Source organism: Lonchura striata, chromosome 1 (genome assembly GCF_050655825.1).
Source record: "Lonchura striata isolate lonStrDom1 chromosome 1, ASM5065582v1, whole genome shotgun sequence".
NCBI classification, from domain to species: Eukaryota; Metazoa; Chordata; class Aves; order Passeriformes; family Estrildidae; genus Lonchura; species Lonchura striata.
In genome coordinates this window covers 101,303,669-101,320,428 of record NC_140703.1, presented here as the reverse complement: position 1 = coordinate 101,320,428, position 16,760 = coordinate 101,303,669, and the positions used below count along the sequence as shown (strand labels likewise).

At 38.2% G+C, this 16,760-nt stretch overlaps 1 protein-coding gene and 2 long non-coding RNA genes across 10 annotated transcripts in view; 1 reads left to right on the top strand and 2 right to left on the bottom strand.

Annotated features, from left to right (window-relative positions):
• The window catches only part of GLRA2 (glycine receptor alpha 2), a 119,775-nt gene that overhangs the window by 72,013 nt on the left and 31,002 nt on the right, over window positions 1–16,760 (bottom strand). For 7 of the 8 annotated variants that reach the window (XM_077781615.2, XM_077781614.2, XM_031503770.3 and 4 more), the window contains exons 5-7: window positions 4,299–4,381; window positions 3,243–3,380; window positions 780–994 (exon numbers count right to left, since the gene is read on the bottom strand). In XM_077781615.2, the coding sequence (XP_077637741.1) occupies window positions 780–994; window positions 3,243–3,380; window positions 4,299–4,381 (436 nt within the window). The remainder of the gene's footprint in view (window positions 1–779; window positions 995–3,242; window positions 3,381–4,298; window positions 4,382–16,760) is intronic. The other variant, XM_085584905.1, reaches the window with a different exon arrangement.
• Window positions 4,989–16,760, bottom strand: LOC146768798 (uncharacterized). The gene is made up of 2 exons (XR_014956706.1): window positions 13,276–16,760; window positions 4,989–9,800 (listed from the first exon to the last, which is right to left on the bottom strand). It is a non-coding gene; the product is annotated as an uncharacterized LOC146768798 (long non-coding RNA).
• LOC116183193 (uncharacterized) lies at window positions 9,305–11,715 on the top strand. Its single transcript, XR_004147734.3, has 4 exons — window positions 9,305–9,439; window positions 9,556–9,630; window positions 10,702–10,747; window positions 11,652–11,715. It is a non-coding gene; the product is annotated as an uncharacterized LOC116183193 (long non-coding RNA).

Sequence of the window (16,760 nt, the reverse complement as noted above, 5' to 3'; positions counted from 1 at the left end):
AAACCTGAGCTTGCACATAAAATTCGGTTGGGAATGCTGTTATCAGAAGCATTTGAGCTATGCCTATGCTAAAAAGAGCTGTCAGCCTGACGAAACAGAGAATCCAATCTGTAATCTGTAAATTCATCTGCAGCATCTGGCTAGGATTAAAGAGACCACAAAATTTGAATGAGAGGATATTTTTGTGCATAAATAGGATGAAGGTCTTCAGCTGACACTTGAATGAATGGAATATGGACAAATTCTGCTGTGAAACAAACACACCAGCAGTTCCACACTAAAGAGGTTCACCAAAGAAATCTTTTAGTTGCATATATGTTACAAACATGTATTTATATATATACACTTCTGGGGCATAGATTTATATATTCATTGGACTAAGTGCCATATCTAGAAACATCAAGATATATGAGAGTCTAACAGTCCAGTGTTTTTAAAGTCCCCAGTCTGAAAGAAATCCAGTAAGGTATCTAAATATCTCAGAAAATCTGGTTTCTAAACACTCAGAAATAAGTGTCAAAACTAGTAGAAACTAAAATGATAAAAAACTAGAAATTAAAAATTCATACTGCTGCACCATTCAGCCATCCACCAAAACAGAAGAAACATTCCTTAATTCAAATGCAAGGAAGGGTATTGAAAATTTAACATCACTCTGTTGCCACTTTCTCACGTATCCTTATCAGATGCATATTTACACAGATATTCCTGAAATTTAAAAGGGTAGCACAAACATTCCCTATTAAGAGAAAATTCATAGTACAAAATTATTTCCTTACTTTTGGGAGGGAAGCTCTTGATCCTGAGCTTTGCGTGGTCATTGTCAAAACTGTAGTGATACCCAGTGCAACTCTGGCTGGAGCAGCATCCATGTTGATCCAGAAAGAAACCCAGGATAAAATGACAATCAGCAGGCTAGGAATGTACATCTGGATTAAATAGTATCCCATCTGACGCTCCAAATGAAACTTGACTTCAATGCATGTAAACTTTCCTAGAACATGAAATTACTTTCATAAATGCTTTTTGCACATTTTTATCTTGTTTTCTGAACATAAGTTAGATGCGTTTCCTAACCTAATGCTGTAAGCAGCTCCTGATACACAAACATGAGTCAGCCACTTGTTGCATACTAGCCTGGGAGCAGCATGGGACCACTGAAGAATACTGTGCCCAGTTCTTCATATTAACTGAGAAAATGAATATTAGCACAATTGTTTCACCTCCAGAAAATGTAACATAATGTTTCTTTTCTCAAAATTCAATGAGCTTTTACTTTAGTCAAATATAATGTTAAGTATTAAAAGGGGACAGCATTTTGACCAATTTGAGGCATGATATTAAGCAACCGTGTTTGAACAGAAATATTGTAAACTACTACTCTTAGTCCTAGGGTAGACCACACTCCTCATTCTGCTAACGTCATTTGCCTCTGTCTGTGGATTATGTCTCACAGCATCAAGTCAAAGAATCATCTCACAGAATAAACTCAAAGTCTACTTTGAATTTTGTTAAAAGTCTGACTCCAGGAAACCTAAACCAATCTCTCATGGGAGGTAAGAGATTCTTCAAACAAGTGATAGCTGCTGCACAGCAGTCCTGGGGGACAGAGGTTTTGGGTGTCCTGGCAGTGGAAGTAGTTGTGCAGCAGGAGATGCAGAGTCCTGAGCTGCAACAGCTCATCAGCTCCTAATGCTATCACTCTGTGCTGCTCTCAAAATTACTCTGGGTTAGGTTCTGTGAGGGATCTCACTCCAGGCAGACTCTCATTCCTAAAGTGTCATGCTAATGGTTTCAAACCATTTTGTGTTGGTTGGAAAATGAACTAATGTAATAATGTTTTTTTCCTTGTTCACCCTTTCAGGGGAAAATAGATTATTTTCTCCTTTTTGTGATGTCCCTATATTTTTCTGGCGGTCTACAATGCTGAATGGTGGGTGCAAAAGTCAGACAAAGGGGAGTGCAGAGGCTGTTTGACAAAGAAAGGAGTGGAGACTGAATAGTATCCTCTGATATCCCAGAAGTTCTATGAGGGAGCTGTGACTTGAAAAGCAGACCCCAAGACCTGGGCAGAGGCTGTTCCTGACCAGTCTGCCCACACAGAAGGGGACTGGGAAGGGGTGTGGTGGCCACCTCTGGCAGCAATGGCATGAGCAGCACCATCTGCCAGAGGCTCTCCAGACTTCTGTGGCACAGCCTGGACAGTGAGTTTAGGAGAAGGCTGAGTAATAAGTTTTATCCACATTTTAATTTCGCACTAAACCTGAAGGAGCAAACTACAGACAAGGCAGCAGTGGGTGTGCCAATCACAAAGTTTTCCTTCCTTGGTAATTTAGGCTCCAAAATGAGAGGCTGCATTTATAAAAAGTTAAGCCCAACAATTTTCATAAGAAATAAATGTGACATTATTTTTGGCGGAGACAGAACATTTCACATTGTATTATTTCATAGACTGAAACAAATGTATTTGATGCAACCAGATCAGATCTTATGCTGAAATTATGAAAAAGCTATTTTAGATGAGAGGGATTATATTTAATCCCAGAAAGCACCCAGAAAACTGTTCTCTAAATGCTGTCCCCATTAAATAAAGTCCAAGCATCTAAATCAAAATTTTAACAGTTTCCTCTTCTCTGTAAAGCTAAAGATAGAAAACACAGCATTATAAACTCCTAAAGAGCAAGTAAAATAAAAAAACTTAAGAGTATTAAACAAGCAATTTCCCAATGTTCCATGTCTCTATACTATTCAAATCAGCAATGAAAACATTGTCTTTGTACATGCTACATCTCATAAATTAGACTACATACAAAAGCTGGTGAAAATTTAATATTTTTCCTTATTAGCAATTTGATATGCTGCAGAAATTAACTAGGTTCAGAAAAATCAGACCTTTAAAAGTGAGTAATCAATATTTAATAAAAGAGTAAGTTTGCTAAAATGTTTCATTTCAAGGATACCAAAACAATTAATTTTTTAATCAGTTTTTTAATATTTTAAATACTTTGATGATTTTAAGGACATTAGGATACTTTAATGAAATTAAAGGGAACTTTGAAATTAAATCTTTCAAAAAATACCAGAGTGAATTTTTTTTCTATTCAGATTGAAAAATAAGTATGACTGAATCAAATTTTAATTTCAATTTTTTTTTTTCATTTTACCCCTATTTTTTTCATTACAAATTGACAATAAATACCATGGGAACAATTAATAGAAAAAAAAAATAGAATAATGCTCACCAGTGTTGTAATGTTTTGTGCAATAACCAAGTTCTTTATCTTCTTTTAAAATAAACTGTGGCAAGGTTAAACCCTCTGCAACTTGCACAGGTCCATCACTTAGCCACTCAAATATCAGATCATTCATGGTGTAGCCAACTGTAATAAAGGAATCAAAGTTTATTAGATGGCAACTGACCAGAAAAGAGCAAATGTTCTAATGTCTGAAAAGCATGTCTTTTACTGCAATATGTGTTATCTCAGTTACATTTTCAAACTGTTCAATTAACAACAGCACAATTCCTCTTAGTTGTAGGTTGCTATAACTACACAATTACTCTATTAAAAGCAAGAAGTAAACACTGTTATATTCTGAAGCACTGCCCTGGTTTCCTACCAAAAACTGGGCATAAAGGCAGGTGGCAGGCCATAGATCATATCCATACAGCTAAGTCCTTTCTCCCCTAGATAAAAAAAAGAAGAAATCAGGGTAGGCTGGTACCTGCTGAATACTGGGAACGATCCACTGGCACCTGGCAGAGCCTGAGCCACTCCTGGCTTTGGCTGATTGCTACCTGGGCAGCAGGAGGCAGAGCTGTGGTGTGTGCTGGCAGTGACACAGCATGGAGGGGGTGTGCTGGTTCCCCAGCCCACGCCCTGCCTGGGTTTAGCACACCAGTTTAGGTATCACTAACAGGATCTCTGCCTCATGGGGTACTTCACTTCCATTTCCCAAAAGTGAACCTTACTCTATCAGACATAGCAAATCCCTGGCTGTGTAATAATTGTTCTCACTTTCCTGAGATTTAGTAATTTCTCCCACAGAGTTGCTGTATTTGCCCCTGGAAGTGATGCAACTCTGATGGGTGAGGTGATGTGACCCAGGAGGGAGAAAGATAAGGAAGCAGGAGCAGCACAGAAATAGGCAACCCTCACATTATGGTGATAATCATAATTCCTTTACAAAACAAGAATACTGAGTCTCACCACACAAATGCAATGATGTAAATACAGCCTGATCACTGAATATTAGGGTAAAAACTTGTTATTTGATAGGTAAATCAACTGGGCACTCACAGCTCTCTAGCTGCATTGTACATGTCTGTACATCCATAGGAAAATTCTTCAAGTCCATGGGACAGGACAAGGTTAAAGTAAGCCTAAAATTAGAGGGGAAAAAAACCATGTTAGACATCTACAGGTTTCATCTAAAGCCCCATACTTAAGAGTTCAAAGGATCAAGACCAAATCTTAGCACCTCAAAGGCTGGGCTCATCTCCCCCTTGAGCTGTAGAGACAAAATGTGTGAGCAAAGTGGGCACTCACAGCCTGCCCTGGCTGAGCAGAGCAGAGGCAGTGAAGGCAATGTCAGGTTAGCAAGATATGTTCTCCACTATTGCACCAGTGAATGTTTTGTGTACAATACTGAACCAAATAATACAAAAGCTGAAATGCCTGGTCATGGGACACATGGTTTTAAGTTTTATTTTGGAGAAGCAAAAAAAAAAAGAGGGAAAAACAATCATGGGGGTTATTTTAGAGTGCTTTTTGTTCTGTTGGAATGAGTCCCATTTCCAAGCCTTCATTCTTACTGCTCAGCCACTAAAAGAAGGAAAAAAACTTTATTCAGTAAAAAAAATAACATTGCATTAAAAAAGTACAGATGGAAGAAAGTAAGCCTAAAGGAACATAATCATACAAAATATATTTCTCTTTTAATTTTTCAGTTGTTATTGTCCCAGATAAAGCATAACTTTACTTAAATGGGAATACTTTTAATGTTTCTTTCTTTCCTCTTTTTTTTTTAGTTGATTTAATCTTTTAACATTTGATTGAAATCTATTTCAAGACTGTCTCTTCTGTTTTATTTTTTCTTTTTTTTCTGTGTGAAATGAAGCCATTTTTAGCTAACCAAGATATTCAGATGGCCTAATTACAAACTAGCTTTGATAAACAGTATAAATATTAGGATTTTGCTTTAATAATATTTTTAAAGTACATTTTTATTTCTGATTACATTCTGCACAAAAAAACTTCCACTCTAAAACAAAGAATCCAAAAAAAGGCCCCTCTTGCCCATTTATTATGAAGGGCAGTAACAAGACTCTCTGATTTGAAGGGACACTGAAACATTGACACAGTATAATGAGAATATTATTTAGTTATGTCAGTGAACACACAGGTCACCTTTTTATAAGTATAACCTTGAAACTATGTTGTCCTACAAATATATGTGATCTTTACAGAGAAATACTTGACTAAATTCTGTCTCCCAAGATGATTTTGTGGTTCTTACCACATGCAAGTGATTCAAGGACTTTCAGTCTATTTTTTCACCATGTGAAATTTTGGAGACCACCTGGCTGGGGCTTCTAGCCATAAAATCACTGTGACAAAAATATTATATTTAGGTAACTGAGATGACGATATCAGGAAATTAGAGATCATTTATGTGGCAGTGAGATAAAAAACAGTCCCCAGTGTCAACATCTCCATAGGAAATAAACTCACATTTAACCTTTGGTATCAAATAGAAGAAGTATTAAAAAAAAAAAAAATTCATCTAGAGGAAAATGTTTATCTAGTAGATGTGTAAGTGTTATTGAAAATCTGTCCTTTCCTGATTTAAATATTTTAAGTCCTTGCAAATGTTAACTAGTCTCATTTTCACTAGGTAATTTCCTGCATTAAAGATTGAGCTAATTAAGTTGCTAATCCCCAGCATTGACAAAACAGTGCCTGTGTCTTTTTCCTGAAACATGGCTATATCAAGCTCCCTTCTTTTCAGTAATTTGCTAAATATGATTTAGATGTTTTAAGCTCTTTTCAGACATGCCTTTATGCAAATGTAGCCTTTGTAAACGTCATTTATTTTCATTCATTGAAGTAGGCATGGACTATTCATCCTTTGGATTTTACTGACTGTCAGGTGTGGACTGCACACTAACTTGTTTTCCTTTCTCCTTCAGCCCTTTCTACTCCTCAAAAATTCAAGTAATTTGGGGGTTTGACTACATACATGGTCAGGAAGGTCCCTTGTTATTTTAATATCAAATTTATGAGAAAGCAAATACACGCAGTTGCAGCTTTCAAGATTCACAAGGAAAAAATATTCTATCTCCATTGATATAAGGCAGATATATAATTTTTTTCAATGGAGGTGAGATAAGAAAATTTTGTAGGCTCATTTTGTAGGTCCACACAAAGCCTGATGTCCTACTTTCTCTTCCTAATCACTGCTGTCTTTCACAAAGACTTAATTATTCTCTTCTCACCCTGAAAAATGAAAAACAAGTTCTATTCACTGTGTTGATAAGAGTAGCTCAAGATATCATGTTTATAGTTATAGTTTTACCTCTACCTGTTTTTCACCTCTGCACAGCAGCCACCCAGAATTAACATCTTTGCCTCTAGCCCTTTTAGCAGCAGTAATGCAAGTGTTGAAACAAGTGGTTGGAGCCTTGTATCATCCACAATTCCACTGATTTTCAACAAGATCACTACATACTAAATGTTCAGCAGCTGGAATTTGAAATCGAGTCTCTGAAGTCCATGGTGGGCCAATTTATACCAGATTACTCCTTTTCGGTAAAGCTATGAGCCTGAAAATGTTTCCAAGCCCCAGTGCCATGTCACTACTTTTATGTATCTATGTTAATAAGGGCATGGGGTCATAAATGGAAAGTGTTAGGTAGATATAGCTACCCACATTGCTGATGATAACAGTGTCATTGACAGAAAATATTTCAGCAAGATGAATGTCTCACACTTGGCAAATTTAAGGGCCCCTGGAGGTTTGCAGCAAAGAGCAAATTTAATGGGGAATTACACTGATGAATACTTTAATCGTTAATAAAACAGAACAAACTGCTACAGAACAATTATTTTATTTTCCAGGCATCCTGCCACCAAGGCATTTGAGATGCATAAACAACAGATTGGTGGTGGAGAACCATAAAACACTGATGGGAAGTGCTTTATGAACCATCTGTAAAACTGAAATGAGAAGAAGATGACCAGGGACTACATTTTGTCTTCCATTACCTGAGCACCCTCCACCCCACGGCAGCCAGACCCAGGTGGCACAGCTGGTTCACAGAAAGCTCTGGGGCTGAGCACATTACATTTTCCAGCTGAGCAGAGAGGGCTCATGAGGGAGAAGGAGAAAGTCACGTCTCCAGTGCCTCAGCACACCAGGCAACATGCCAGGGACAGCAAGCTGCCGCAGAGTAAAGGAAAAGCTGTTCTCTTCTTTCCCTCCCTGCTCCCTCACTCAACCCACAGCCAAGGAAGAATCAAACCCTGGAATAATGCAAATAAGAGTGTGAACATAACAAAATATAGAATCAGAGCCAGAAAACAAAGAATGAACAATTAGCTGCCACTGTGACAAAAATAATAAATAAATAAATAAATAAATAAATAAATAAATAAATAATGTCACTGAGCAGCACTTTTAGCACAGACAGGGCTATAATCCAAGTACTCCAGGGCAGCATTCTCTGTATTATGTTTTGAACCCTCTTCTTGATGCCTTAAATGTCTTCAAAGTGCAGAAGGCACTGCTGGGATTTTTTTCATTCAACATTTCATTCAAAACCCCCTCTTTCATCCCCTGGTTTCACTATAAAGTGCTGAGATATCACTAAGTCTCGGCTTGTGGGCCTGTCTCTCTTCCCAGCCCCACTCAAAATCTTTAATGTCTGGTCACCCCAGGAACCCACTTAGAGCATCACTCAGAGGTCTGCATTCCCCAATTTCTGCAGGCAGGAATGCAAGGTCCCCTAGGCTGCCGCCACTGTCACAGAAGTCAAAATAAGGCATCTCATAGGAAAAAATAAATAGTCTGACTGCTTAATCAGAAACCCTCATGCTGGTTATCTTTCACACCTGAACATGTTTTGCAATGTCAGTGTTTTCTCCTGGTGTGAGCTGCCGTGGCCCCAGATGGGCCAGCAACAGCATTTACACGTTACATAATCCAGGAATTTTTTTTTTAATAAATTTAGGAGAATATATAATTTTAACTGAGATGTATCATATTGCCTTGTCTGCAGCAGCCACTGAACTGTATTCTAACCCACTCCTTTAAAAGAAGCTATCACTCCTTACCCTGATGTCTTGCAAGACACCCAAAACTTCCCTTGATCTCAGTGATATCTCATCCCAGAGGAGGACACTGGTTCCACAAGAGAAGGGCCCTGGGGATTATATATACGTGGTATATCATGACAGGAGAGTATTCTTTTCATTACTTATTCTGCGGGAAAGGTGGGTTGTGAGTGGGCTACAGAACAACAGCCTCCTCACAGAGTTTTTTGTAATAATAAATAACTAGGATCAGTCCTGTTATGTATAGAAATACTGTTGGGAATTTAAAAAGTCCTGTAGATAAGGGTATAAATCCCTCCCTCCTGCAAAAAACCCCAAGATTATCTCCTCACTAGCATGAAAAGCAATATATGCCTCACCATGAGTAGGCATCATGTTAAAAATAACATTTTGTCTCTATTATTATCCTTTCATTCTTTCACACTACGCCCATCTGCACCTCAGCTGCTGGGACAAGAGATTTCACAATCTAGGATTTTATGCTGCAAATACCAGAACATAAATAGCACATGCATGATCACTGGTAGCATTGGCTACATGCCATTTTTATCACAATACTAATACCTGTGCAAACCCTTCAGTGCTGGATTTAGTGACACAAGTGGGATTTCTTTTTTCCAGCATTGTTAAATCTAAAGGTGCCATTGTAAATTGCAAGGTTTCTGGTATTATTCTTAAAGCTCCAAGCTGACAATAAAGTTAAAGATATTTTAGTGGTACTTTTCTTCTTTGAAATATTAAACTCCTGATCCTTGTAGCTGCTGAAATAACATTAAAATACTACCTAAGCACAAGCAGATAAAGTTCCCTATTAAACTGGCAGGGGAGATGAAGTTGCACAGCAACCATGACAGCATCGCATGACACAGGAGCAAATGCCATTCAGGCTAGTGACACTGAAACAGGGAGGAGAATCTAAAATCTCTTTATATTCCTCCCAGCCCCCTCTCTTGGGTGCCTGAAAGAAGGGCACACACACCGATCACTTATCAGAAGGCAGCAAAAAAATTTCCCAGTGGCATTCTTCTTTTAAATGTCTTTTCATTTTGTAGTCCATCTCATTATTTTTTCAGGGACCTGACTCATCATTTTGAATGTCATTTCTGGTAATTTTCACAGTCTACGGGCTTTGTCCTGTTAAATGGAAGAGTTGAACTGACTGTTTTTTTCTTATTTTTGAGGAATCCTGAAATTCCTCTCTAATATTTGTCATGTTCTGCAGCTTCATTTCTGCCAGGTGAGAATGGGCTGAAGTAGAGTTTAGAGGAATGTGGAACGCTCTCTGCTATGAGAAAATGTGAGTTATAGGCTGGAGTTTCACGTACTGCTGTTGCTGAGCATGTTCTCACTCCCTCCAGTGCTTTGCCTTGCTTCATGTACTGCTTAACAACACAGGAGCTGGCACAGAGCGGGGTGGTGGAGTTCTCATTTCAGGCATCCCACTTCTCATTGTAATGCAATCACTGTCTGCAGATACACAATGTCAGCACATGAGCTGCCAGCAAATTATTTTCCAATTATTGCTCAAAAAAATCTATGAAATTAAATTCAAGTGTGACTGTATGTAACAGTTAAATTCTGTAAGCACCTGTTTCCTTTACTTGAAGAACAGTATTTCACCTTTTCTTTTTTTCTCTGTCATTTTCTATCTTAGTTTTCCTGCAGTGTGTGTTTGGTATGGTGTTGCTTTCCTCCTGGCGTGATGACATCTCAGTTCTAAGCCACATATTTCAATCCAATTGTCAAAAGACCTTTATACCTGGGACCATGTTCTAGGAAATCATGCTTTTTTGTACCATTTAGGAAGGGTTCCTTCACCTGCATCATTTTACACCTAACCTTTAGCTGGTTAAATGAAGTGATTGATCACCAGCAGTCAAGGACTGCCATAGCCATGAGGAGGGTGTACACAGATGTCTATTGGCTGTGCAACCATCCTGTTGGCACAGATATCCAGAAGTAGCCACCTGCCAGTATTTTTGATCCTGCCAGCCAAGATCAACTTCACGTGTACAAATTGGTCTCCAGCAGCATTTCTCACTTTTTTGCTCAGAACAAAGTCTTCATTTTAATTGAGACACAGGAATAGGGCTGTAGAAGTGACGTTTCTGCCATCAAGTCTGATCATCTGCTATCACCCAGAGTCACATCCTCTTTCAAAAACAATCAAAGTTAATTTCATGGTATCTAGTGTGTGTATCCCTGTTTGTGCTGGAATATGGTTGCAGGAATTCAAGGTGTATATGGCTGTAAACTTTGTAACTTCCTCTGTGAGCTTACTTGTGACCAGTTCAGAGCCATTTGTTCTCCTGGCAGTATTGTCCTTTGGTCTAAGCAGCTCCCCTCTTGTGTTTGTATTTTCCTCCAGTGCTCTCCTGCCTCATCTGGAGATGTGCCTGGCCTTAAAGGAAGAGGTGAGGCAGTATATGCTCAGATATAATGACCTTATCCTTGCTTTGCTTTAAATGCCTTATGAAGTGAAAAGCAACTAATTTTGTGTCATTAAAATGCAAATTATTCTTTTCTTAAGCAGTATAATCAATGGGGTTTTCACAATAGCTATGTTAGTTGCATAACAAAGTACCCACATTAGGCTCTATTATTTATTTAGTAGATTTTATTATTTGTTATGCAAAGCAAGTACTTAAGATACGACAGGAAAGTAAGGGTATTGGAAACTTGGGGCTAGATCCTTAGACTGAATTTGTAGATTGGGAGGGAATGAGAAAGAAGAAAATAGATGATTAAAGAGAGTATTTAGAAACAACCCCGAAGGATGAGAATAATCTGAGTTCATTTATTTAAGAGGTCCCAAAAGGAAGGGGCTGGAGTGGGGCTAGAAGGAGAGGCAGGAGTAAGGGGGAAAAGGAAAAGGAAAAGGAAAAGGAAAAGGAAAAGGAAAAGGAAAAGGAAAAGGAAAAACAGAGAGCTGCTGATAATTCAAGAACATTGGGTTCAGCTGTAATGAGAGCGGCTGCTTGTCCCAAAAAAGGCTGCAATTTTTTTAGCTTCTGAAACCATTGTTATTATTGTAATCATGCTTATGGGAAGAAAAATTTGTCAAATTCACTGGATTCACACAGCATACAGCCACATTTGGGAAGTGTCTGAGTCCCAGTAACATTGTGCAGCATAATAAAGTTTAATGATTGCAGCCCTATAAGGCCTCAGCCCACAATACATATTATTTGTCAAACACCAAAATGTTTTAGATGTTCTCTATTTCAGTTAGCATTTCCATTGACTGTTCTTAAATGTTTTGGTTTGGTATAAATGTAGGGAATATATTAAGACATTTGATGCATTTTGCTTTTTCAGGGCAGTTAAAATGGAGCATTGTACCTTTTTGCCAATGGAAGAATTAAATAATTTTCAGTGAAAATGTCCCTGTGATTATTGACATTGACTCCCAAGGGAAAATCACCACCTTGTCAATACCAGTGTTATTCTGAAAGGACCTGAGGTAATAGATATGTTTGTGTGAGGTGGCAGTTTAATAAGCAAACAGACATGTCAATCATGATAAACGTCTTTGTGATCCCACCTCTGCCAATCTGTCACATGGACAGACAATGCTGCTATTAAAGTCCAAATCCTCTTAAATCCCAACACTAGATTGTAAAATAAAATTGAAGTCATCAAATTAAAGCACAGAACACACACAGAGCTGTAGAACATAAAATTTTCTACAACTCTGCTAGGCTAGACTGTGCTGGGATGATGAAGATTTACTCATAATTGGTATAAATGGATCCTCAATATCATTTAGCTGATAAAGTCTGTACCCCAAGCTTGTTTTAGAAAACCTACACCTGACTTCACTATGTAACGTGGCAACATATTCTCTAGTAGCCATGCAAAAATTCCAAGACTGTATCTTATTTAAAAGCAATATATTTCAGCAGGATAGTGAATGTTTTTGCCATGAGCAGTCTGTTGCAGAGGGATCAGCAGTGCTACCTATGTATTTCCTTAACCTGCTTTTCTTTCCCAGAAGGCAAAGAACAGGAGTACAGAGGAGACTACAAAACACAGAAGTTTCTCTCAGAAAATCTGCATTATGAAAGTGTCATGGATTACCTCTGATGATTTATGTGATGGGCATGGCAGTCATAACTCCTGATTTAACACCTAGACCTGTGTGGGGTCATGGGGGTGGAGGAGTGAGCTGATCCAGTGCTCTGTCCCTCAGTGCTTGGCCACACCAGGAACAGCTGATTTTGGAAACTCCTGAGCAAGGCAGCTGGCGTGGGAGGCAGCATTGCAAATAGATGTACTATTTCACAGATATTTCTCTTGGCTTGCATAAGCAGGTGAGGGCTTTGGGATGTACCAGCTCCCACTGGTGGGATGTACATACTGCCCTGTCAGCTACTTGCTGTGGAATGGAGGGCTGGTAAGCATTCCCAGAGCAGCTACACAAACAGAGCAATCCAACAGCTCGAGCCTTCTCTGTTTCCTAGTGCCCCACAGCACAGAAGTGCTCTCCAGCAGACACTCTGCCCTCAGCCACAGCAACATTTACAATTAAAACTAGGTCGATAGCTGAAACCGCAAGGAACTAATTGTCTACATGAGTAACAGTTCTCTGGCACTGGGAAGAAAAAGAACGATAGAAAAACAGGTATTTTGAAAGACTTGAGAAAAATCTTCCTAGGTAATTAGTTGCTTTTTGAACAGGAATTGCAAAAATAGGGGAAGAAATGTAATTTGTGAATTTGCACAGATCTCCTCTCTAGAATTCCAAGTGTCTCTCATTAAATCATACAACATATTCTAAAATCTTCTCATATTTAAAAAATATGTAGTAATCTCCTTTGTAACTATTTCTGGCTAAATACACTGGCATTACAATTCAGAGCAAAGCTCAACTGAGAGTGTTCTCTGGAGCAGCAAGTTAAAAAAAAATATATATATATTTATAAATTTACAATGCTTTTACCTTCCTGAGCAATATATTCTAGATTCAATGCTGTGGATCAATATTACGGTTGAATTATATCACCTTCTGAATCAATCTCATATGGCTGAGATGCACTGAAAATATTAAAAAGAGAAGGAGGCAATTAATGCAGAAAAAAAGCCACAAACCTTAAATAAAACCACTTTCCCTCATTTTGCTAAAATAAGCTTTTAGGCAGATGCTAATATTCTGAGCTGGCTGGCAGCCTGAAATGAGTTTGTGGGAATCAGGTAGCACAAATGGGTGGCTCAGAGAGAATATAAAGCCTTCTGTGAGTTTATTTAGCATTTTCCTGATGTCCCAGGTGTCCTCAGGGAGAGGAGAAGACACGATCCTTGTCCCTGGAACATAAAGCCTGTGCAGTGGGGTGTGCAATGCAAAATGCAGGTGTCATACAGAATGTGAGTGCCTGGAACAGGACTCTTGCTACCATCACACCGTGCTGCAACACTTTCCAAGGGCAGAACCCCCTCCAAAATCCAATCCATGCAGAAATCAGTCAAGGATTGGAAGCAGATGAGTCACAAGTATCTAGGGGGTGAAACTGTGTAGGTTATGATTTGAACTCATACTGTTTTTTCAGCACACAATATAAACAGAAACTAATTTATTCAACACTGCTATTACAAACATTTCTTGTTGACTGCTCTCTACAGAGTGCTTTAAAATAAAAGTTATAGCTATTTAACAGTTTTTCAACTGTTGTACATGAGTGGAACTGAGGCTGATCCTGACTAAAGTGCCTTGCTGAATATAACTTTGCTGTAATTGCAGACTTCTCAAAATGCATGTTCCTCTAAGAGCTGCTGCTACATCTCCAGTGGCAATAGCATATATTTACAGTATTAAGTAGTTCTGGGTTCCCTCCACAAGGCTCTAGTTTTCCCTGCAGCACCCAAAGGTGCAGAGCAGTTACCCAACTACAGAGCCTGAGGCTGTACACAGCATGCTATCTGAGATCAAAAAAGGTATCAAGGTAATCATCTGAATATGCAGAAAACATATAAAAATGGGGCTGGATTCCTAAAGTTATGATTCAGAGGTGGGTACCTCAACCATGAATGACTTTTTATTTTCTGTAACAACTACCAGGGAATTAAATATAATTGTAGGAATCTGCAAGTATGAGCATCATTATTATTATAAGGCAAACTGACGAAAATCTATATTATGCCTCTCTGTGCTGTGTTAGGCTTGTTTCTTTGACCAGCTGTACAAGAGAAGGATGAAGAGCCTTTATCTCACAGGGTGAGGTAATTCCTGCAGCCAAGCACCACACAGGAGGTGATACATGGCCCAGACCCTCACACACCTTTTCATTATTTTTCTGAGCACCCATATCCTACACCAAATACGTCATTTTGGTAAAATATGGACCATGAACTGTTGTCTCAGGTGGCTTTCCAGGTTCTGTACAGAAAGGGCAGGTTTGGCCTCTGAGAGCACTTAGCAGTATAAGCCAGTTCAGCCTCCTGCATGGTGTTTTTGCATGTTTTTGGTGCAGTATATAGGGAAGAGGGATCCCGCTGTCATATAATACACACCCCTTGCTTCTTGACCATAAAGTACCATGTGTACTTCTAAACTCACTTTATGCAAAGAACAGTATTTATTTATGCAAGATTAATTTGATCTTGATTTTGTTAAATTTGAAAATATGACAAAACAGCCTACCTGCTACATCCCTGAGGCATTTGTCAAGTGCTTTAAATACCTAAAGCAACTAAATGCTAAATGTTAAATATCACAATGACAGGCAAAGTGCTATTGGTTCAATAGTGAACATTCACAATGTACTGAAACCAATCACTAAAATATTCTTGTTTGTTTCTGCACAGCATATCTACAAGCAGATGACATCAAATAGAAGTATCTAGCCCAGTATCTAGAGAGTAAAGACAAGTATTTCTAATTGCTCCTGATTTCAAGATTCCATACTCCAGAAAGTGTTAAAAATTCTATGACAGGTTGGATGTGCTGGGTTACTCTGTTATGGTTGTGAGAAGCGATGAGTTTGCTCAGTGCTCTTTTGTAATTCTGCTTACTCTGCTCCCAGTTAATTTGCACTTAGGTGTGGGAATTTTACAAATATGATATGGCAGCTCAAAATACCACTTTTGCTGCATGAGCAAATGTCAGGAAAACTATCCATCTGTGTTCAGAGCAGCACCCAACTGCACTGTTTCCTCCAATAAGATGGTGCCTGATATCATTCAAACCAACAGATGCATTCATTTCTTTCTCAGGGTGAAACAGGAAATATTTGTAAGTGACAGCATATTTATCACTCTGCTAGTTCTGGCACCATCCTTGTATCCTATTATTTTTCTCAAACTCTTCAGGTAGAGCACTTTGAAACCCTGCTCAGTAACCCTGCTCCATCTATCCAAATATTACTGGGCTCTTATCAAGGAATTTCCACAAGAATTATGTTAAGTGGATGAAATTCCACACTAATATTTATTCGTTTAACATCCTAAAGAGCACAGCTATCCTGAGTCTGGATCAATAGTAATTCCTTAATGAAAATGCAGTAAAAACCACAATACCTCATCAGAAATAACTGCCTTCTAAAGTAATCTGCTTTGCAAATGAGAAAATTCACTAAACAACCTGTTAAACAAATACTATCATGTTTACTTTCCACAATGCAAAAAAGGAAAATATCAAGAAGCATCCCCAGGAAGAAAAATGCTCCAGAGCTCCAGTAATTACTTAATTTTAAAAAATCCTAAGAGCAATAATAGAGTATTTTGCATCTTTGGCTACCTCTATTAAGCAATTAATATTTCACAGTAAGCTGAATGTTAAATGAATACTGCAGGTTGTTTGCTGCTATTTATGCCTGTGGAATGTAATTTTGTTTTTCTGCTTATGTCCTGTTTCATCAGGTCATATCAAATCATATTTTGTCAGTGTTTATTAATCCAGCTAAAGCTAGTCACATGACACACACTTCAGTGCTCTTACTACTAAAAACAAATGTTTTTTATAGTTCCAGGTTTTTTTATGTGACCAGATGCATCCAATTTATCCAGTGATTTTCATGTCAAATTTATTGAATTTCAAGCATGTTTTTAAAGTATTGAGCAGTCATTTAAATTCATATTCCCCTTTACTTTTAAATTACAACCTACAGACTACTGAAGAGTGGGGATGATTTCCTCTTTGCAAGAGAAGTGACTTGAGCTAATGCTAATGGGAATTACTGAGGCATACCATTAAAGTTCTAGACAGCCTCAAGTTTTCAACATGACCAAGAAGTACCACTGTGACACTAAGAGACTATTTTGCAAAAAGTAAAATGTTAGCAAAGAAACATAGGTAAATTTTCCTTCCACCCTGCTATTACTAAGTTTCATTTTAGTTGTACACATGGGACAACAAAAAAATTAAACATCTACATTGCATCCAGAAAAATAGAGAGGGAAAGAAAGGGATGAAGAGAAAATAAGTAAAATTAA